Genomic DNA, 24207 nt, shown 5'->3' with positions numbered 1-24207 from the left:
ATGAGCAGCACTCAGGAGCTTAGTACAGCTTTTGCAGAACAGAGTAAGTCCTAATGGACCTTTGGATACATCCAGTTTTGATACCTTTCTTGAACGATATCTAACCCCTGTGCAGCAAGGCAGACCAATTTTCCCATTGTGTAGATGACATGATGGGTACAGAGAGCACAAATTACTTGCCCAAAAGCCTGCAGAAAGACAAAAGAAGCAAGGAATCTCCTATGGCCAGCTAGCACTTCCTACTGCACAAACCTTTCCCTCCCAAGAGTTTTAACTAACTGGGGCAATTCTCCATGTAACTTTACATTTCAGGGCTTCTTGTTATATCCGCTCTTTCCCACTCCCGGTAAATCTTCAAACAGTACCTCTCTGTTCTGCTTTATTAACATATTTTTTCCCCAACAAAAGAAGTTGTTTCTAGGAAGTCTTCTGCCTTATTGGAGTCTTTTAGCATGGTGATGTGCTCCTTTGAGATCCTTGCTGGAGAAAGCATTCCTGAATTTGTGGAAAAACCTTGTCTACTGACAACACCTGAGGGTGAGTAACAACAAATTCTGGTGAAAGACAGTTCTTTACCTAGTACGTGCCAACAACTGACTGCATATTCAGGTGCTCTTAGTTGTATTTACCCACCTCGTGCAAGGAAATACATACGGTCCATCATCTACAACTGGAAGAGTGGTAAACAAAAACAGGTGCAAACTGCAGTTACCTATACCCATCCTCACTGTTTTTACAGATTTGTCATGGATCAGTCAAAACCAGTGGGAAAGCTGCTGTTCATTTTAGCTGCTGGAAACTTGTCCTTATTGATTTAAATACAGCAGTCCTTGTTTATGCAAAACTCACGATCGAATGATTTGGCTGGGGCTGGAAGATTGTTACCCTTAATGCATAAGTAAATAAGCCTTTCCATCATGTATAATCTCTCCCATATGACTGATCTGTGACTATCTAAAGTGACAGAAAGATCATATGAGTCTTCATTATATATCAGAAATCATTCCTGTCAGTGTGCAGAGCACTGCTAATGAACAGATTTCATTCACAGAACGGTGATGGATGTGAAGTTGTAATAAGTACAGTAAGTAAAACAAGGTTAATCTAGTCTCCTCCATAAAGCAGACAGGAAAAGAAAGCATGCATTTAAAATAAACCAAACAGAGAAAGTAGGCAACAGGCCCCTGTCCCATTTCACTCAATCATTTATTAATTCCAATGTTTCTTCTGGAATTTTAGGAGACAAAGCAATATTCTGAGCTAAAGTTAAAAGTAAACCAAAGCCTAATGTAACATGGAAGAGTGGGTACCAATAGAAGGATCCAGAATGTTTTTGACAGTATTTTTAAGAAGTATGTGCTAAGGTAACACATCTTTTTTTCTTGCCATTATCTTTTTTTTTCCCCTATTCCCACAATAAAAACTGTAAAAAGGAAAAACTTAAGCACTATAGCGGCAATAAAAATGTCTCCATTTGCAGTCAGCCTACTGCAGTAGTGCTACTTTCAAATGCTGCTGTGTGTTTATAGGGCAGTGTTTCTGTTCAACAGAAAAAAGAGTATCAGAGCAGGACCCAGTATTTTTGTTACTTAGTTTTGTATTTAGCATGGTGAGGCCCTAATGCCTCTTGTGTGTCGTTCAGACAAAACCAATGCTAAATCTTAATAATTCATAATAGTATTCAGGCCATGTGTCCCAGTTCAGGCCTGTTTAATTTGTGATGTCCCATGGCTGCAGAAGTTCTCCCCTTCTGTTCTTTTCCTTGCTTCCCATGCTGTGTCCCTTTCTCTCCCCTTTCCTTAATTCTTAGTCCACTCTAATTCACCTCTTCTCTCAGGCAGTCCTTGTTTATAAGTCTGCCAGCTGGGGCAGGTCAAACTCTCTTTGTCTTTTCCTACAGTACTCCAGAGTCTGAAGTCCAGCAGCTTCCATTCACCTTCCTCTGCTCTCTGTATTGCTTATGCAGTTCAGGGGTAATACTTCCAGTGCAGAGCACCAGAATAAAAAGATGACTTTCAGAAGAAATGTGGCTTCATTTTGCTCTCTTAAGGCAAGAATGGTCCTGATCCAAATTACATCACTGTCAGTGGGAAGACTTCTGTGTGTTTCTGGGGCTTTGGGAAGGCTGGGAGAGATCTTTAGGGAGGAGGAAGCATTGGATTTGGCCTCAAAATTTCTGCCCTCAGAGATTCTGCATTTTCAACAGATAAGAATCATATGGGTATGAACTATTTGCTGTCCATCACCAGTGTGAATGCAAAGATGTAGGCACCTACAGTCCTCTTGTGGCCAGCAAGAAACTCCCTGTTATGCTGAGAGTGATAGGCAGTCTTTGTTCTCAGATGCACGAGGTTCTGTGTACAGTGTCAGCATCTGCAGACAAACATTTGAGGGTCAAAACTGGTGGACCAAACTGTGACCTACTTTCTTTTCTTACATGTCTTTGCAACAATCACTGGGCTTTTTAGGCTCAAACAGAAATCCAACATTGTACAAGTCATAAACCAACCCACAATTACCAGAGCAGCCATGTGAAAACACCTTTCATGAGATAGCAGATTTCAGTTTGAAGCCTAGTTATTACACATAATAAGCCAAATTCTCCACTGACGTCAGTGTGGCAGAGGTGTGAGTCACTACTGAATTTGGACCAGTTTTAGTGGAAAAGATGGGAATGATAAAATGCACCTTGGCACTGTCCTTTTGGTGGAAGTGAACTTGCTCAATGTTACAGGGCTTGGGAGTGAGTGGATGGGCCTGGGCATAATGAGAACGATCTTTTTTCATCTGCATATGCTTCCTACAAGCAGCCAAATGTGTGCCTGCTATTTGAAAGAAAACCAACCACATTATATTCAGCAAACTTTCTTTAAATCAATGCTGAGTAAAAGCGATGCTGCCCACCTGCCTTACCTTTTATTGCAGTAGGACCATCTCTTAAAGATAAGCTTTGCCATAAGTACCATTTTTTAAGTATACTACTTACCTTTTTGATAAAGGCCTTAGCAGGACTTAGGCACATGCTGTTTGGTAGCATGGTAATTACCTTAAACCAAATAGTGATCCTGTGCCCGGCACTGCAGCGCTCTTGACAGATAAGGCAGGAAGATGTCAGTCCTCCTTAAGTTTGCCAAATGGTTCTAGGTATGCTGGTAGATGTTATCTGCAGTTGCCTGAAACCATGTACTTTTCAATGACCTACAATAAAGGAGAGGAAAAAAAGCAGAGCTAAGACAGAAGAACTGAACAGAAAAGCAGTGTGTCTGTTGGTAATCAGCTTTGTAGGATTACATGCAACTTTTGCTGAACATTATGAACCATAGTTAGCTTAATTTCTACTGAAGCTGAAGGAATGAATTGATCTTTTTGCTGCCACTCAAGAAAGAAATCAAAATGACTTCACTGACGTCTTGCTATTTAGTGTAGGAAATTAGAGATCAGGAACTAAAAATAAAAGAATGAATGTTTGTCTTTTTGATATTTTCACAGGTGGGCCCCTAACTCCTGACAGAACTGAAACCACTGAAAGTGACTGAATGACAGACAGCAGCGTTTGAAATCCACCTGCCAAAGAAAATGCAAAACTTCACCTAGAAATTCAATGGGAAAGAGTTGAAGCAGCATGTCAAGTATGAAATTATCACATCTGATGATAGATTGGCCCACACTGTGAAAACAAAAGGCATTCAGTCCAGTGACTTTAAAGAACTCAATGTTCAGACTGGAGATCTAGTGCAGAACACTCTGCTCTTCATTGATCATAAGTAATGCAAAGTAAGCCTCTTTGGGCAGTGGGTGGTTCAAACGCAAGATAGCAGGGTTTGAGCTGAAAAATCATAAAGCTAAAACACAAAACCCCAGAACCTGGGCTGAGAAGACTGGGAGCTGCAGTCTCGTAAAGCTAGTCTGTGGATGGGCAAGCAGAGGAGCATCAAGACCTCCTTTTCACACTGGAAGTGAAGTCCCAAGCCTGGAATCTCTCCTGCAGAGGAGTCCACGTTCTATCCTGCAAAGGCAAAGCCACTTGTTTTGATTTGTAAGGTGCTTGCTGGTATGTGCCATTTTTGCTTGTCAACCCTTTCCCCTTTCCCAGGGGTTCCAATTCAGTTTGTCAATCTTAAGAACACCCAAGTGAAAAAGAAAACAAAAGCCTGCCAAAGTATGTGCTGACTTCTGAAGATGTCACCCTGAAGGGGATGAAGAATGGACACGTGATTGAGGGGTCTCCTAAGTACACCACGAAGCGTGAAGGGAAGAGCAGAGAGCTTCTCATTAATGCTGCTGAGCTGAGTGACTCAGGAGATTGCACAGCGATGGTAGGCAGGGACCCTAATGAGCAGTGCAGCAGTGCCAGCATAACTGTGGCAGGTAAGTGTGAATAGCTCAAGAGAGGGAGGAGGAGGAGGAATAGTAGTCTTTACACTGTTCTTCGGTGAACTCTGCCGAGGAACAGTGCTGCTTTGCTATAACAGCTAGGAAACTGATGAGAAATAACACTGCTCTGCAGTCTATTTATTATTTAACATAGAATAAGCCACTAGTCTGTGCCCCCTCTTGGTATCATGAAGGTAATAATTAAGGATTTCCCTTTGCTGTATAAAGCGGTAGAAACATAAAGCAGTATATCTTCCATTTAAGTCCTTGCATGTGTCACCTAAACCAGCCTAGTAAAAAGCGTAGCATGTTTTTTATTTTAATCAGGGTTGTCCTAATGAATTCTTATCCTGATTCTTTAAAGCAACCCATGGGACATTTGACTGCAGTCTGCTGAGGACCAGCAGCACAACATGAGGCTGGTAAATATGTAATATCACTTTTGTGAATTAATTTTGCAGTAGCATTATTAATGCTGTAAACTTAAGTCTGTGATCCTTACAGAAAGACACAAGGCTAAGAGCAGGAGGAAAAATTGGAAAGCTTAGCTACATGCTCTCAGATTAGGCCGGAGAAGAATTTCAAGCTTAGGGTATGGATTTTAGTGGCTGTTAGTATTTGAGATGACTTCTGTTAGATGTGGACCAGCTTTGAGATATGCCCAGGTGCCTTCCATATAAAGTACAGCATTTTAAGACCATTTTAAAATGAACTGCATGGAAGGAGGATAAAATTATATTAGTGCATCCTTCACAGGTTCAGGAACAACTGAGTATTCAGCTGGTAGCATAGTAAGAAGGAGACTTCAGGGGCCAAAAGAGGCTCAGCTGTGAGGTCAGACAGATTTTTCTCATGTGGAAGATTGATCTGCAGTAGTGCCCACCCCTGACAGGTGTCTCTGTGGGGCTGGTCTCTTCCTAATAGTCCGGCATTTTCTGTGTCAGATGATGCCCCACAAACCCTGTCCTGGTGTACAGACGGGTGGAGGCCACTCCATTAGTTCCATTTTGGCCATGTATTTCTCATTTTGTTTTCCCAAAACAGGCCAGAAGGGAGCAGTTTCTCAATGGCGTCCCCAACCCTGGGCTTCCCAGGTGTGCAGCCAGGTGAGGATTCTGTGGCCAGGGTTGAGAGTGGCTGATGGTGGGCAGGGAAGCCCTGGCTGCTGGAGGATGGGTGCCAGGCCTGTGTGAGTGCCCTCTGTGGGCTGGAGTCAGGGTGGCCTGAAGGGACAGTGTGGGGCAGGGGTCTCCTCTGACCACTCCTCTGGGACAGGAACCACTTCTGTGGCACAGGTAACGTGGAAAGCCGTGGCTGAGCTGCCTCTGACTCCTTGTGCATGCTGGAATTGCAGTCTGGTGCCTTAGTTACAGATTCACATTCCCCATGTGGAGTTCAGGTTTGGATACAAATATTATGTAGGCAGTAGAGGAAGTGTTTGGCTGGTTTGACAGTTCCTCTGGACCAGCTAAGGGTCTGGAGCAGTGCCAAGAGGCTGTTTTCTGCTTCAGCTTTTGGATTCCTATAGCTGTATTCCCTTCAGTGAACACACATAAAGAAGAGCAAAAACTACTTAGGAACAGCCTTTCTCCATCCCCCTTTCTTCCCAAGATGTCCAGTTTACTAAACTGCTTTCATCCTGAGGGCCTGTCCATTTTGTTAGGAGGTCTCCCTGCCGTTAAATACTTCCTTTGTGTTTGAAGTGCTCAGTTGACAATCATTCTGCACAGTTTTTCTGTTCACATGCCTCCACCGGGATTTCTTCCAGAGACATTTGCAATCATGAAGAGTGTGTGTGTGTGTGTGTGTGACGTTCATGCTCTAATTGGGGATCCCGCCCAATGCTGTGAATGATGTGAAGGTGGAAGGAATATGGCTCAAGGGTGGCAAATAGATAAAATGCCCATGGTATCATCAGTATAATGAAAGACTGCAAAACCCTAGTGGGAAGTTTTCTCCAAATAGCTACTGTGGGACTTGGCCAGGTGTTGGTAAAGGGCTTCTGACTAAGCACAAACAGACGGACAGATCAGACAAGAACAGATCTAATCTTTCCCAGTGTAGTACAGTCTCAGTCTTACTAAGTTTTGGCTCTGGATCTTAGCTTTTTCAAAATTTTCCTTCCCAGTCTTCTGTAAAGATGCTTTCATGTTTGCTAAACCGTTTTCTCAGCCTGTAGATTCGCATTCTTTCCCACAAGGTTGGCTTCTCACTACTCACCCTTCTCTCTCTCCCAGTCTCTGATTTTCAGAGTAATCAGTAAATGTATCCTTTGCATGCTGATACACACCCTTTGTTACATGCCATGTGGCTCATCTAGGCAGCTGCAAGAGATCACTCTGTCCACATAACACTGAATTCATTTTGTCCATAGATCACAGAGCATTGTACCAGAGTAGGAGCTAGAAATCCTGACCGCTTGGTCATTTCAGAGCAGGAAACTCTGATCAGGGGATTCAGAGACAGGGTTGGAGATGGTGTTTGTTGCAATGGGGGTTGTTTCCTGCCTCAATCTTCTTGGCAGATTAAGGACATGAAAAGGATCTGGATAGTGAAGCAGGGAGTCATCTGCAAACTCATCACTGACAGAATGGGAGAGGAGTGTGAAGGGAGATGGGCGTTCTGTGCCAAGGGGGCAGAGAGCGGAGCAACAGTTGCCATTGGCGGTAGCCACCCCATCTTCTTACTTACTGCTCTTTACCAGGTGTACACAAACACTTGCAGAACCACTGCTTCACCAGGTCTCCTCACCTGGGCCTGTACCATTTACAGGCTTATCTATGTGGATGAGCAAAACCTCTTCTTTCTGCTGTGTTCCCTGAGGGGAGAAAATTGAACAGTAAGTGACTAAGCTTAGGTTTCTCTGTTTATAAATCAGTGATCAAGAATTTTGGCCTGAGCCTTTACTTCAAACGTTGTCATGAGCAACAAGAAAAACACCTTTTCTGACATTATATATAGAAATATATAAATATGTGTATTACTCAGCTCTTGGCAGCCAGATGGCGCCAGATGGACTTTCAGACGCGTCTGCAGCGTGGAGCTAAACCTCCCTGTCCGCTGCATCAAGGCAAGGTGGGTAGGTACCGCTGCCCCGACAGCAGGGCAGACACACCAGTAGAGGTGCTGTGCCTGCAACACTGAATATTTATCACACCTGTGTTGCAGTAAAAACCCATCCACAGCAAAGCTTTGGTATAGGGAGGGTTGGTTTTCCTGCATTCAAAAATATTTTTTTTTAATGCCTTTTTACGACTTTCAGCAGGAGATAATGATTTCTAAATATACATGTTGTGTGACAAAAGGAAACCCACCAAATATCTTTAGGAACCTAGTTATTTTTTTTATTGTGTGCAGGACATCCTTATCATTTTCCCATATTACTCTGTAACAATTGAGCAAGCATTTTCTTTACAAGCAGTACCTAAATTTGATTCTGCTGTCTTTATCATGATCATAGATATATGTCGTAGTGTGGCCTAGGGAAGAACAGCACAAAGGGCTCCTTCTTGTGCCTTGCAAAACCAAGAAACTGCCTGGAATCAAATCTCCAGGCCCTAGGGACGTGAGGAGCTTTGGGGCTTGCTATTTCCCAGAGGTCCCTCTTTTTCTGCTGAGCTGAACAACTAAAGGAGAGCAGCCAGCTCCCTGTACAAGAAACAGAACTAAATTAACTGAATCAAAACACGCTGAAGATTTTGAATGTCCCCGAAGTCTTTCACAAAATACAGAATTCTTACAGTAAAAACATGAAGGAGTGTATGAAGGGCCCTGCTTTGGACCACCTTTTCTGGGAACTTGCAGACACGGGAAAGATGTCAAGCTATATTTGTAGCTGCAGTTTTCAAATGTCTTCTGTTCTTCCAGATTCTCCTGTTATTGAAGAATCTGTCCTCGAGCTTTTTGCTGCACACAGCGTTACTGTGAAGACTAAGCATACAGCAAGCATCAAGGTGCCTTTCAAGGCAAAGCCAATGCCTAAAGTCACATGGTTCAAAGATGGTATTGAGGCGGCAGAGGAAGAAAAAGTGTTGATGGAGAAAACCGGTGACTGCATTACATCAAAACCTGAAAATTCACTGTGGCTCAGCTTCTGACAATCCTTACTTCAACTTTTTTGGTAGGTCCTAAATTAATCATTTTATACGAGGACAATCACTGGTAGATATGTTTGGTTACAGACACTGTAATTCAGACTTTCTCTTTTAAAATATTGCAGTGAGGCAGACTCTGAGTTATCAAATCAAGTGATTCTAGTCAGTTTAGTTTTGCTGTAATCTACACTGGTTTACACCATGAGTGGATATGACCCTCTAAATAATAGCCCTCCCTGTCACTCTGGTCAGCTGCTCACACTGCAGACAAACCAGAACCTCCACAGGGGAAAGCAGAGTTCCTGCAACACACAGGGAAAATGTAAAATGAGAGAGAAAGCACCCAAAAGCAATGGAGGAAAGCAGGTGACTCACTTTGTCATCAAGAGAAGGATGGTTGGAGAAAAAAATTCACGGATCAAAGTAGGGGTAGTGGAGAGCAACTACGCTACATTTGCTATGGAGAAGGTGGAGGAAGGGAAAACCTAATTCAAAATACATGCCATCAATTCTGAGGGCCTCATCGAGCCCCTAGAAACAGAAGAAATTTTTGCTGGAGAACCTGCTTTTAATGTGGTTTCACAGTCCCACTTCCCATCATTTTTGTCCTCCTCCTCCTTGCCAGTCCCCAAAAGAACACTGTCCCCTGAAACTCAAAGGACAGAGCTTAGAAGCTACTTTGTGCTTTGGCTGATAACCAGGAACAAACAAATACTCAGGTCCTTTTACTGCAAGTGTTTGTGAACTCAGAAACCCCTTGACATGGACTGGCCACAAGAGAGGACTGACTAGCACACTGTTCTGGTGTCGGTTACGTAAGCTTAGTGCGATACGGCAGAAATGAAAAGTGGCTTTCTCTGCAAAATATTGTGGGGGAGGAGAGAAGATAATTTAAAAGGGAATGCTTAAAACCATTTTGTTTTGTGGCCAAAAAAGAAAATATGTCAACCAAAAACTAAGTTGGTTAGAAAATACTGCTGAACTATCTTCTGGGAATTATAGTTCAGGTACCTCTTGTTCCTATTTTTCCTTTACGGATTGGGATCCCCAATGAAAGGAGATTTGAAGTCCCCTTTCCCCAAGACCATCACAGAAGATACAGTGCAAACATCAAGTCTGGCCTATTGAAACATTTCAGGAAGAAAATTACCAACTTGAAGTAATAGATATCATTTTTCATCTAAAACTGTGCATTTTTGTCTGAACTTCCTATGGATTATGGAAGGCATTTCTGAGCTGCTCTGTTATGTCATCGCAGAAAGAGCTCATTTCAGAATAAGTGCAAGAATTGAAATGTTTCAACATTCAAAATGACAAAGGGAAGTAGATGGCAAAGAACAAGTCTGTAGAAAAAGGTTTTGGCCACGAATAAACATACAAATTACCCTCCTTGACTTCTTGCTATACATACATACATATATATTTATACACACGTGTATAACACATACACATGCTTTGAAGTCAATGAATTATGATTGTACTGTGCTAATTTGATTTTCTTCTGTGTAGGGCCTCCAAGACAGGTGCCCCAGCCTGAAGTTGTAGATATCAGTAAAGAAGCTGTCACCATCACCTGGAACTCCCCAGCCCAGGATGGAGGCTTCCCAGTGCAAGGTTCTGTCATAGAAAAAAGGAAGAAGGGCATCAATCTTTGTGTCCTAATCACCAAGGAGCCAGTCCAAGGTCAGAGCAAGATTATCTGTTTTGTGTAGGCTGAAGGAAAGTCAGATAAGCTTTGAATGCAAAAAACACCTGATGAAGTATTGATTAATCAAGGAAAATTTCATCATGACATCTACCAAGATACACATTTTGACATATGCTGTTCAAAGTGATATTTTCAGCCCTCAATAGAAATGGCTTGATACCCATGAGCAACAGTGAGAGGGCAGAACACTCAACACCTCTGAAAGTCACACCTATGGATTTGGGTGCCTAGTTTCAAGCATCTATATTTTACATTTCTCCCTACCTACATTTGACTGCTTTTCCCTGACTTAGGCCAGAACTGAATTAAACAAGTGACTGATTTTGTTGTATCCATCAGATAGCAACCATATGATCCATGCTTAGCACAGCTTGTATGACACATGGGAGTGTTCCTATCAGCAGCAGCATCTGACTAACGAGACTTTTGCTTTTCCTCTTCTGTTAATATTTTGGTTCTTTTTTGGAGTCTTTCCTCTGTCTCATTCAAAATGTTGGACTTCCATATTAATTAAGTTACAATCATTGACTCTATCCAAAAATATGCTTACAGCACCAACATTACTCATGGTAAATAATAGAAACATTTCTTAAGGCAAATTATTCAATTCCTGAGGTTTTTTTCAAAATTGAATGGAGGATTCACCTTGCTTGAAGGCTAGATTGTGGAAGGCTTGGCCACTCTATTGAGTTCGTTATATCATGGGAAATCCCACTGAAGTCAGTAGAACAAGACATGAAGATATTTCTCCCAGCATGTATTATACCAGGCTATATACCATAATCTAGCAGAAATGCAAATTATGCATTTTTTCTCTTATTATATGCATCAAAATTCCATCTCCTCCTTAGGGAGAGATGAAAAGGGAGCAGACCACTGGAGAAGTAAGGTTAGACCTAGTTAAGGGGTTCCCTGAACCCCTGAAATGTATATTGTTCTACAGCAGTCTGTGAGCTGAAGTTTCTTTTTGGTTTATCTCAGTCCAAAAGCAACTGAAAAAAAAAATTTAGTGACAACTTGGGAACACTTTTATGGGTGATTAGAGAGTTGTGTGATTGCAACATGTGTGTCTCTAGGTACCAGGTTCAAAATGGATGGTTTTCTGGAGGATATAGAAGGAGTTCCGTGTGATGGCTGTGAACCATGTAGGCCCTGGACTTCTCAGCATGCCCTCAACCTCTCGTTGCAAAGGATCCCATCAGTATGTTTCTTTCACTGTTTAATGTCTAGTTTTCCTAAACATGTATGTGATGACCAGTTCTATGCATTTATGAGTTTAACGGAGTGTGGCAGTTCCAGTCTGGCTCAATGTAATGGACTGCATTATGTTTCCAGCTTAACTAAAGATTAAGGAAGGCCTTAATACTGTTGGCTATAAATGTAATTATATTTTAAGTGCCTGAAAGTGTGATATTATTCACTTAAAATGCATCACTATTAAGATAAGGACACAGTAAGAGATTCCCACCTGGGGGTAATTGAGTATATGCAAACAGCAGAGATCAACATGATAAAGGTGCTCTGAGGTGTAGATACCTTTAGTACTTAATGTACACATATAGGTTGCCAAAGGCCCCAATATATAGCAAAGAAAATAATTTCTCATACATGTTACTATGCTCCTTTCATCAGTCCCTCATCAGCCCTTTTAAAAGAAGAGAAAACTCTTGTGGAATTCGTGAAAGTTGCTTACATTCTTTTATTTTAATACTGGATTTTTAGTAGTAAAGATTCCATGCCTAATTCTGAACTGATCAAAATCACAGACAAACTCCAAAGGATTACAGTAGCCTCAGAAATGCTGAAATGGGCAGATTTTACTTTGTGCCAGTTATAGAGAATTCTTACTCTATATGACCAAAACCAAAAAGGCTGTCAGAGGCCATCCATAAATATCTTAAACTATCGATGGAATCTTGTAATAGGTACAGGAGTGGGCCTTAGTAGCTACACATAATTTAGAAAATAAACTGGCCAAGTGTGGAAGGCGGTATAGCTAAAAGTGAGAGAATTCTATGTAGTAGACAAGAGCCTTGAGGTTAAACACTTACTCAGATAGGAAAGCATTCATGTTGCTTTACATCAGAAGACAACACAAAACCAATTTAAAGCCCGAAGCTATGATTCTTCTCCTATTTGAAGACTTGCATTATTTCACATGAGGCCTAGGCAAATATGTACTGTCCATATACACCATATTCCTTATGACCCTTGTGTGCTTATATGAGTGTTCTGTATAAAAGCCATTCGCATCAAATTTGTCACGGCATGCTGCACTGGTTGACTTTTTTGGTTTGGGGAGGCAGGGGGGTGGGTCGTTGCATTTTAGCTGAGACTTTCAGAGCAGGATGTGGATTTGGATACACAACTCCCTATTCATTTGATTAAAAACATACAGATTTTTAATATTATGTCCTTTGATTTTCTTACATATTATGGAGATCTAACTAGACTGCTTCCAGTTGGACTAAAGAGCAAAAAGCAAGATCTGTATTTTCAAAAATTACTATTAGTTAGGGGTACTATAATCTTTGGCAAATAAACTTGAAGAACATTAACAGGATCTTGCAAGCCAATAAGCAAATTCACTAATCCAAGCAGTCCAGATAGCACCTGACCACTTTACACAGGACTGTAAGAGAGATTTATTAAACAAGAAGAGACACAAGCCACTTTGTTGCCTTGTTGCCATACAAGGCACGTTGTAGGAAATGTACTGCAGAGCTCACCAGTCAGCTAGGAAGAGACAGAAGCAAATCTTTAATGATAGCCACCTCTCCCAAACACGTGTGGAGAATGAGTGCTGGTCAGTGCTCATAGAAGGTGCTTTTTCCAAGCTGAATTCGGATGGTCCCATGTCAAACGTTGTGAGGATTTTTCTTAAACAGCCAACCTTGGAACGGGGTCTACATGTATGTGCCATGTTAGGAACTGCATTGTTTTGTTGGACAGAATTTGCTCTGTGTTTATTAAGTCTCCTTTTACCCTAAAACCTTGCAGGTTTGGCATCTTGAAATAGGAACAGCTCTGTATTCACATATGCAAGCGCAGGCCTGCAGGTACAGTCATGTGTCACAGCTCTCCTGCTGTCACAGAGCCTCCGGGACTGCTGAAGGTGGTGGATTTTTCCAACTCCAGCACTTCATTAGCCTGGCAGGAGCCAGACCAGGGAGATGTGCTGTCAGGATACATACTAGACATGTGAACTGGGGACACCAAGGAATGGACAAAACGCACCATAATGCCTACCTCTAGTACCGTTTACACTGTGGGAGGCTTGCAGGAGAGACAAATACTACTTCTGAACCCGAGCTGTGAATGAAGCTGGTATGGGAGAAGCAGTGGAGTTACAGGAAGGAATTCTAGCAATGCCACCTTCAGGTAAGACCTGCAGTATCTGTCCAGCTGGAACTCCTATCTAACAGCTGTTGCTTTCTTTTGTTTTTAACATATACCACGTTTTGTAAAGTGTTATCAAATTAATCTTGCACAAAAGAACATTTAGCATCACAGCTCTGCTTCTTTTTGCTGAGTTTTCAGAGGTGCTGAGGGGAAATGGAGGGCAGCACAAACTGTGCAGTCCTTGAGCCAAATTAAAATCATTCTGCCATCTTTCTTGCTGAGCTGTCCCCTGAATGTCAGGTATAATGGTGGGTGTTTCTTCCACTGTCTGACCTCTCACATCACATCTCACATGTAATTACAGAGGTCACTGTTGGAAGATTCTATGATTCCTGTCATGGATACTATAGTTTGAGTATGGGTTAGGAGGGTAGGTACTACAGCAAATCATGGTGTTTAAAACACCAGTTTGTTGTAAATATGTGCTACTGAGGCAGGATTGTAGTTCTTTCAGGCGCTTGATTTGAAAGGGATGAACAGTGAGGTGCCAGCACGCTAAGGTTGAAATGATATTATCAGAGGTCAATCATGCTTCAAAGACAGTAATTATGTCTTAAGAATGAGGGTATGACCTCCCTAGAGAGCTTACTATCTGAGGTAGCAAAGTATTTGAATGTTTATCATTTAGGACTTAGATTGCTTAATTATTAATTAGGAAATCCAAAATTTTAATGTCAAGATACTCCCAGGTAACAAAGCATGCTGCTGACTGCCCTCAGTAGCAGTAATGCCAGCAAGAAAAGATGCATGATTCATGAGTCATGTTATGTAGTGCTGATTCCTATAGAGTAGAAGGACATTCAGGCTTGACTGAGGAAGTTTCAGAAAGCAACATCCAGGTGACCGATACAAAAAATGGTTCCTTCTCTTCTCAGTCTTCACTTTGTAACTACACAGCCCATCCATGCAGCATGGCTTTGTTACCACATCTCCAAATAGCAAAACACCAAAAAATCCCAGAGAGGCTGCAGACTCCAGACTTCTTTGGTGTGGAATGGCAACATGCAGTACTGTACTGAAGAGTATGAGAAGTCCTGTAAGAAAAGGGCATTATACAAAATTATGCGTGCAGGAGGTGGACAGTAAAACAATCTGAGGCATTAAAGCTGCCTCTTCTTTTTCTTTGTTCCTATTCACTTTTTACATGAACTATTTTTAAGTGTTCCTGTTCCACCTGCCTCACCTGAAATTGTCCTGAATAGGTGCTCATCACTAAGCTGTTGATCACTGAGGCATTAATGTTTCTCTTCTGGTGGTACAGGAAAAGAGCTGTCAACATTGCAACCCTTACACTAACTGCCTTCTGCTGAAACAGTTTGAAGGCTTCTTCTTCCAGTCTCCAGGCATGACTCAACAGACTGAAGAATGGCTTTACTTTTCTGTGCAGTCTCTCACTCTTAATTTTTAAATTTCTCTCTGTCTGTTTTTCTTTTATCCCCCCCCCCCTAGGTTTGATCTGACTGTGAGGCTGAAGAGCCACACGGTGGTTTGTTCTGGGACAGCACCATGCATTCATACAACTTTCCCTCTGAGATTCTGTGTTGTGTCCTGTCAGAGGAGAAATCCTGCAATTAGAGTTTTCTTGGGCATCCAGTGAAATACAACTGCAGGGCTATGGAGGTGGTAGTTGTCCTTTGGCCTTTATCACATGAGCTGTCACTTTGGTTTAAAAGAAGTTGACTGTTAGAGAAAACTCATGCAGTGCTTTAGGTTCATCAAGTCCTGCATAACTGCTCACTAGTTTTTATGGCTAGTCTTTATAAGCCTCCTGGTGGTGGTAAGGTAGAGGGACTTCTGTGCACGCAGGTTTGTCAGCTGCACAATCCAGCCCTCTGCAGCTGGCACAACAGTGTTCAGCAAACCATAAAACATTGGGGAACCTCTCTGATTCATCACAAGAAGTAGAATTTTTCAAGCATGCAACTACAGTTCGTGCTAACTGAAGTGAAATCATTCTTGATTAAACCTTGAGTGACCTAGGGGAGTGATCGGGTTGTAAAGACAATGCTTGAGGTCCCAGCACTGTCCTTTCTGAGGTACAATTTCTATTAACATGGATGTTGAGCTCATTTCTGTAGAGGCTAAGGGCAGTTTCTGTGCTTTCCTTTTTTTTTAAGCCTAGACTACTGCACAAGCTGAGGCTCTGAAGTACCTTGCAGAATCAGCCCCAGTGTAAGAATGTCTCTCTCGGTCTAAATTATACAAACTTATCTGTATCACAGCAGCTATTTTCCCTCAGCTTTCAAGATGATCAAAGTAATGAACTGCAGCATAAGGTTTATGTGGCATTTCACAAGCCAAGCCAGCTCTATGCACTTTGCTGGGGACAAAGCCTGCTGTTGCCTTTACAGCTTGAACAAATCTCTAGGATTGTTGTCCTTGAGATAGTTTTCTATCAGGCTGATCATATAAAAGTGGCCCCTGTAGACACAGATACCCCTTCTGTGCTCAGACATGATTTGTTTCTGTTGCCACCCAAGTCAGGAAGCAGAACATTATATCTGCACGTTTGTCTTGGCCAGGGCTCCCCACCATCACCAGTGACGTGTCAAAAAGAAGGCATATCAACAAGAGGGAGGGCAAGAACCATTCCCAGTCCTTATCCACAGCACCAAGCAATTTGTTTCTGACCTGTACCAGATCATCCTCAAGAACAGTTACGGAGAAGCCCTTTACGGAATTCAAATGCAAGTTGCAGGTACAGTATAGAGCAAACTTGAGCATCTTGGTCACCTCTGGGTATCAACAGGAGGTATTCCTCTGCCGACAGAAATGTCACACAATTTCTGCATCAGTACTAGAGTTGAGAAGGTTGTTTTTTTCTTGAAAAAAACAAACAATCCCAATCATACACACCTCTTATCCAAAAAATGCCACAGGAGAGGTACAAAATGTTATGTTTACAGTCAAAAGGAGAAAGTCTCCCTGGTCAGAAGGGATTTTCCTACCTCTTGTCACTGTGTTTCCCAAGTCCCACTTTCATACTAGCTCAGAGCCAGTTAGCTGAGCCAAGCAGGGGAGCAGCATGGTTCAGAGGTGAGGGATGAGGAAGGTACTGCTAGGGCTTTGCACACTCTGTTCCTCTGGGAAAGGGTGAAGCAGTTACTGCTCCAGACATCCCCAAATGCTGTCTTGTTTTTCATGCCGTTATTTGATTGGGCAAATCCCTACAATAGCACTAACACAGCTGTCTGTCCCCTCAGAAGTCTGGTGATATCAGTTCCATTGCAAGTGGGTCTGTGACAGCCAAGTGGAGGCAGGCTGGCTTGCTCCTTAGAGAGGCTGCTATTACTGTAATGATCTGCTGGGGGTTAAGGACCTTTGCAGTGCATTTTGTAACTGTCATCTCTTAAGAGTGCTTTTTAAAACTAACAGCCTCATTTTTTCATCAGAAGGGAATTACACGCACAGGGCAAATTCATGTTCAGGTTGCTCAAGGTAGAAGAAATTAAGGAAAGAAGTACTTTCCTAGACACAGAGGGACTTTGGCTGGGAGGAGAGGAGTTGAAGTGAAAAATTTTTGCCCTAGAAAAGGACAGAGGGACAGTCCCAAACAGAAGAGACCAATACTTAAATGTGCTCATTAATTCTTAGATTTCCCCTGACCACCCACTAATCTGCAGCTGGCTGAAGAAGTCCCAAACACTGTGACCCTAAATCTCAGATGTAGAAGACGACTAGCAGACTGATTATGCTGTCCTGAAATGTGATGTGACTACTGCCATGTTGTTCACAGCTGCAGAGAAAGTCTACAGCAATCAGTACACTGTCACAGGGCTGCTCCCAGGGAGGAAATACTTCTACTGAGTCATTGCCTGCAATGACACTGGGGACACTGACCCTCTGGATTCATAGGAGCAGTGGTACATCTCCAAAGACAGAGGTAAGCATAAAAATTCAAGACAGTGCTGGAGGAAAATGAGTGTTCTTGTACACAAGTCTGTGGACTAAGCTGAGCCTCCCTTTGTGGCCTTGGGTATATCACTAACCCTTTCTGCACCTCAGGTCCCCACCCAGGGAATAGGCACAAGAATAACTCCTGTCCTATCCCATCCGTTTGTTGGCAATCTCTTCAGGACCAGGCTTCCCTTTACTACATGTATGTGTAGCACATTACGTAGCAGTTCATACAGATACTGTTTAAATTAAAATTTAAAACAGTAGGGGCTATCTATGTGCAAGGAGAGTGATATTATCATGTCTTGACACAACAGAAGATGGGCATTATAAGTCATTTGACTTGTAGCATATTTCCGGCCTGACTGGGATTTATTTCCTAGATGAAAAGCAAAAAAAGTCTGCCACATGTAGAAGACTGTGTGACAGTCTTTCTGAACCAGAAGCTATAGAAAGTCCCTAAAAGCACATTAAATTAAACACTCAGAGGTCATCCCATCAGGTAAACACCTTCTCCTTTGTTCAATTGCTCCCTGCTCAGGCCTAATCAGTAGTAAGGGTGTCTTATTAGCTGAACATGCACCAGCTCAAATCAAAATGGTAAGTGATCCTTCTGCCCGGTCTGGGGCAAAGCAGAATGCAGTTACCCTGAATAGTGAGATCCACACCAAATCTTTTTGCTTGGCCTATGCCTCTTGTAATATAGTAATATAAAACAAACTATATATTAACATATATTACCAGACTATGCATGTATTTCTTCAGAAACCTATCTATATGCTGCTACAGGACGTAATTCCATTAAGAGTAATGAGCAATACACGAAAATAACAGAATTAGTAGTACACTAAAAGGAGTAATCAGGTGTCAGATTGTGTATTTGTATTTAACAATCAGCCTTCCTTGATCAGTATAACTAGGCCATAGGTATGTTACTTCAGCTGCGTGTGCAGCTGAGAAAGAGCACTTCCAGTTATGTGGCTGTAGTTGTGTTCTTGTGTGGAAGTACTCTAGGCCTGGATTTTACAGAGTCTGAAATAGCTTCAGTAACTTCTGGTTGTGTAAGCAAGTATAAAAGGAGGAAAATAAATGGAGGAAAGCGAGGTTGGTTGTGCCTTGCAGTGCATTCCCTTGAACATTCCCTTGATAGCAGCCTGCCTGTCTTCAGGCAGGACAGCAGGACACGAGCAGATGTTAACAGATTTCCTATTCTTCATTATAAATGGCAAGTCACAAGGTTTATTTGCACAAACCTGAGAGATGGTAGAAAAACTCTGAAGGATAAGGAGGAGATAAGCTGTTTTCTGAGAAGGAGGTCTCATAAGAGAATTTTGCCATACAGTGCTACATTTAAGAGCCAGGGGATTTACCTGATGGGACCCCATGCCAGTGCAAAAGGAGATAATAAAGATTTCAAGAAATGTGTTTAAATACAGGCTGAAAATGGAAGATTTACAGCAGACACTGGTGATTAAATTGCACATGTAGTTCCCCTTGATTTCCCCTAGAGCATTCTGTAGACTATTAATGCCTCAGAGCAACACCAGCAGAACAATATTCCTTCCTTTACAAGATCACCTGCTTTGGTTTATAATTGAGTGTAATTTAATCATGCATTTCTAAAGTGCCTTGGGAGCCAAATATCCAAAAGCACTTTACAATTTAATGGCATTAGTGAGAGAAGGCATCGATATATCCCCATGGAGCAAAAACCTGAGACCTTATTTACAGACCAAGAAACAAAGAAATTAATTGCTTGCTTACAGTTGCATAGCAGATTAATGGGAGAATGAGATTTCTGATTCCTTCCTCTCTTGCTTTTCAGTTTGTATTTGTTTACATGTTGAGATAGGTATGCCGGTCAGACACTGAGTGTAATGTGGTGTATTGTTCATTCATCCTCCTCCCTTAGTTTTCCCTGGTGGAAAAGAAGGCCCAGGCCATGAAATGTCATACCCGAGCTCTTTGGATTGTACTCATGTAGGAGAAGACTCTCTGTCTTGATGGTGCCAGCTCTGTGTCTACATGTTTGCATGTGCAACAGACAGTGCAGTGCAAAGCAGCCCACTCAGCAGAGTGTTTTGACTTCAAGATGAGTATCCCAGGAAGGACTATGGTTCCTGTTTCATCACCCAATCCAAGAATATGAGTCATGGCAATGACTGTGCATGAGCTGTGCTTTCATCAGTAACCCCCACCCAACAGTGACCCTGTACAAGGGCAATATTAGCTTCACATCCAAGTCTAAGTTGTGGTTCAACTCAACAAGTAGCACCTGTCTGCTTACGATCTCTACAACTTGCAGCTCCAAGCTGATCATCTGTGGTAAGTCAGATTGGTAGCACCTGTGATTTGTTGGGGGTGATTCCCTCCAGGTTGATTAACCACAGATTTCATGTCTAAGTGTAGTTCACACCCTGCTATTTTCCAGGGCAAGTGCACTTATTGGGACTGGCACTGTGGATCACACTTCTCTGGGCCAGTTTGGCTCTCCTTGTCCACAGAGGAAGAGATTGCTCAGACTCTAGATACTGCAGCTGGAGTTGCAAGGGCCACATTGTAAGAACTTACCTTCACATCCAAAAAACAGCCTAACTCTGACTTTGTCTTCCTCTGAAGTTAGCGAGATTTGTCTTCAGTTGCTTGAAGGCAGTATTGGATCCCTTGAAATGGCATATTTTGGCTAGCAGGTCTCATGAATTTCCTAGATGGCTCAAAAGCAATTGTGGCCATTTCTCAGTCCCTAACCAGGCTTGCCCTGCACCTGTGGCATATTTGCATCTCCAAGCAATCAACTGATGCATTCTGACAACAGCTTTGTGCTTTTTTTGCTGATACCACAGACACTGCACTGGGTAAATTTGTTCTCTTCCTTTATGAAATGGCAGGATTTTGCCAACATTGTATGAAAGCTAGTAAAAATTTGCAAGACACGGAAAGGAAGAAAATCAGACATTTCATATCCCTCTCTCCCCATTTTTTCTCCATGCTGAAAGCAAGCTGCAGAGTGGTCTTACAATATGTACAGCAGTGCCTTGAAACAGCTGTGTCCTGTGCGTTTGTTTCATCAGGCCCTGGTAAGCTCACCCTGCTTATGATTGATTAACTAGGGACCCTTCAAGGTTAAATATTTGAGAGCAAGAATTCTTCATCCTTTTGTCTGTCATGACCTTAAAGTATGTTTCCTCCATTGTCCCCTTCTAGATAAAGGCCCTGGTGCCTCAGGACCTGTTGGTGTTCTTTTAAAGGGAACAGGCACAACCTGAAACTGATACAGCACCAATAATGAGGGACTATATTTGGAAAGATCTTTTAAGGTTATTTTTGTCTGTGATCAGCTTCCGGACAGCCTGCTGACAACTGCTGAGCCCCCCCACCCCCCCAGGGTTTGTGTTCTCTCTGCTAATGCAGAAGTAGCTCACTGTGGGTCAGGGGAGGGAAAGGATGTGCACGCTGGGCTTGCTGTTCTGATTTTCAAGGAAGCTCATTTGTGTTTGAGTGTAGGATACATGCAACACTTCTCTCACTGAAGCCAGCCACTGCCCGCCTAAAAGACTGAAAGCAATTCTTCACCATTTTTTTAAAATTCCTGGTGTTATTGGGTCTCCCACTTCCCACGCTCCCTGATACACTCCCTGAAGCTACAGTTTCAAGCCATAGCTGGAGGACAGTTTCCTAGTCCCTAAAATCAGCGGGAGGTTTCCCATCACTGCCAGCCAGGCTGATGCAAGAGGAAGCCTGGCATCACAGCTCACCTAGACTGGGGAGGGCAGGCAGGCCCAGGCCTGAGGAGCACAAGAACAGATTTCTATCCCCTCAGAGATCTGATCGCTGGGTGACACTTGCCTGCTGCCTTCCCACACAGAGCTTGTTGTGGTAAAGACTGCTACAATAGGAACATACCTCTTCAAAGTTATTCAAAGCAGCCTGTTCACAAGCAGAGCTGGCTAAGGAACAAGGCTTGTGAAACCACTGCATTCCTGAGGTGCTCATTTACATTCAGATTCCTTAATGAGAGCCTATATCTGAGGCCTCCCAAGGCTCATCCTTACCTTGACCTGGGCAGTCTCTTGGGGAGTGGGGGGGGGCGGTGAGGGAGGTGTTTGTGTGTGTGTGCAGCTGAGTGAGGTGGGAAAGCAGAAGTCAGAGACTGTAAAACTGACCAGGAGATAGGGAATTCACTTCACTTCAAACTGAGCTTAAATGCAGGTTTATTCTACATCTCAGGAGCTATATTCTTACTAATTTTAGTTCTGGAAGAGGGGTAGTTACTGCCTGGAGTCAGGTACTGTAGGCTAGAGGACATCATACCTCATGTAAAAGCACTCCTCATTAGGCCAGGAGCTTCTTCAGACCAGGACTTGGAAGACTTTCTTTAGGGATTTTTTTTAGAGACTCTCAATGGTCTTTACCTGGTGACAGGCTGTCCTAAGGGAAAGGAGTACGGAGTGATCTAAGGGATGAGCAAATCTGCTGATTCGAATAGCTGTGCAGGATTCTCAGCTGCTGATTTCTATGCTGATTCCATAGGAGCTAAACCTGTTCTCAAATACCTGTCTCCACTCCTTTAAATGTATTGTGGTGGGCTGGCCCTGGCTGGATGCCCAGTGCCCACCAAAGCCACTCTATCACTCCTCTCCTCAGCTGGACAGGGGAGAGAAGATATAACAAAAGTCTTGTGGGTCGAGATAAAGACAGGGAGAGATCACTCACCAATTACCATCACGGGCAAAACAGACTCAACTTGGGGAAATTAGTTTAATTTATTAGCAATGAAATCAGAGTAGCGTAATGAGAAATAAAACCTACATCTTAAAACACTTTCCCCCTACCCCTCCCTTCTTCCTGGGCTTAACTTCACTCCCAATTTTCTCAACTTCCTTCCCCCAAGTGGCACAGGGGGGCAGGGGATGGGGGTTGTGGTCAGTTCATCACACGTTGTCTCTGCCACTCCTTCCTCCTCAGGCAAGGACTCCTCACACTCTTCCCCTGCTCCAGCGTGGGGTCCCTCCCACAGGAGACAGTCCTCCATGAACTTCTCCAACCTGAGTCCTTCCCACAGGCTGCAGCTCTTCACAAACTGCTCCAGTGTGGGTCCCTCCCTGGGGTCACAAGTCCTGACAGCAAACCTGCTCCAGCATGGGCTCCTCTCTCCACAGGGCCACAGCTTCTGCCAGGAGCCTGCTCCAGCGTGGGCTTCCCATGGGGTCACAGCCTCCTTCAGGCATCCCCTGCTCCAGCGTGGGCTTCCCACGGGGTCACAGCCTCCTTCAGGCATCCCCTGCTCCAGCATAGGCTTCCCACAGGGTCACAGCCTCCTTCGGTCATCCCCTGCTCTGGCGTGGGGTCCCCCATGGGCTGCAGGTGGGTCTCTGCCCCCCTGTGGGCCTCCCTGGGTGCAGGGCACAGCCTGACTCACCATGGGCTGCACGAGGGGCTGCAGGGGAATCTCTGCTCCAGCCCTGGGCACCTCCTCCCCCTCCTTCTGCACGGACCTTGGTGTCTGCAGAGTTGTTTATCTCACGTAGTCTCACTCCTCTCTCCGGCTGAAGTTGTACAGTTTTGGGGGGCTTTTTTCCCCTTGTTAAATACGTTATCCCAGAGGCACTACCACCGTCACTGATGGGCTCGGCCTTGGCCAGCGTCGGGTCTGACTTGGAGCCGGCTGGTGTTGGCTCCATCAGACATGGGGGAAGCTCCCAGCAGCTTCTCACAGAAGCCACCCCTGCAGCCCCCCCATACCAAAACCTTGCCACGCAAACCCAATACATGTATGCTCTTCTGTTCCCTTCTTTAAGGAAGGACACTTGCATTCTTCTGCTTAGCCACGTTTTCAGTTTTAGCCTTTTTCTTAATATTTGCAAAACCAAATAGGGCATTGCTCCACCTCTATGACACACAGCAGCATCTTTCCTGCTGTTGTAGCTCAGAAGAGGTGAATATAATTTCTGGGCTGGGAGGCTGCAGGTTGCAGAGAACACAAAGCCTGTTAGACCCAAAGTGAATTATTCAGAACAGTGATGAACTGAACAAGGGGAAATGAGAATGAAAATGAGAACTCCCTAAATTTGAACTGTTTACTTCCTACAAAAACTGTGACCAGACAACTTTTTCCTTTATACAGTGGAAAGCTTTATAAAGCTGTATAAAGCTTTTTAGCCAGAACTTTGTGACACTTGCACTCAAAACACAGGGTTGGTTGCAATAATTATGGCACTTACTCTTTATCATCTTTCTTAAGAAAAAGATAATAAAAACCTCCTGGACACAGTAACAGGAAGTTTGCAGAAGTCAAAACGCAAGATATAATTAGTGGCACTAGCTGTGCCTGGTCCAGCATGCAAAACAGCATAGCTGTGGCTGTGTAGTTTGTCTATGTTTGTGTGGCTCAAAATGGAACTGCCCTTGGCTTCTGTAATGGTCGGATAAACCAGGTGGTCAAGTGGGGCTTCTGCTCAGCAGGGACACTTCTGATGTTTCAATCTTCCTTCCTTCTAAGTGGTTTCAGACAGCCAGGTTCATGTTAAAGGTGATATTTCTAATACCACCTGCTAATGTATCTTAATGGTAATAAAAGGAGCCAAAGATTGCAGTTCTCCTATATATCAGGTTGCTTCCACACTGGTTAATGAGAATCCTGCTTCTGAGTTCAAGAGGAAACTTGGGTTCAGTCTTCATGTCCCCATATAGCCCAGCAGGACCTCCATAATGATCTAGGCTTCATTATGTCAG

The 24207-nt window shown here is 43.3% G+C and overlaps 1 protein-coding gene across 1 annotated transcript; it reads left to right on the top strand.

Moving 5' to 3' along the window:
* On the top strand, positions 1 to 20741 carry IGSF22 (immunoglobulin superfamily member 22). The gene is given in 26 exon segments (XM_074841871.1): positions 1 to 43; positions 409 to 537; positions 1240 to 1302; positions 3512 to 3760; positions 4094 to 4153; positions 4156 to 4368; positions 6143 to 6221; positions 6223 to 6260; positions 6807 to 7040; positions 8242 to 8421; positions 8721 to 8776; positions 8778 to 9031; positions 9973 to 10151; positions 11253 to 11292; positions 11294 to 11356; positions 11358 to 11377; positions 13272 to 13464; positions 13466 to 13552; positions 15013 to 15128; positions 16175 to 16276; positions 17173 to 17236; positions 17238 to 17461; positions 18017 to 18075; positions 19388 to 19455; positions 19649 to 19800; positions 20680 to 20741. Coding segments are annotated over 26 exon segments (3027 nt in total).
* The last annotated feature ends 3466 nt before the right edge of the window (positions 20742 to 24207 follow it).

The sequence above is a fragment of the Strix aluco genome, chromosome 16 (assembly GCF_031877795.1).
Source record: "Strix aluco isolate bStrAlu1 chromosome 16, bStrAlu1.hap1, whole genome shotgun sequence".
In the NCBI taxonomy this organism is placed as follows: domain Eukaryota; kingdom Metazoa; phylum Chordata; class Aves; order Strigiformes; family Strigidae; genus Strix; species Strix aluco.
Note: the sequence above shows the minus strand (reverse complement) of the source record. Positions and strands in the feature narration are given on the sequence as shown.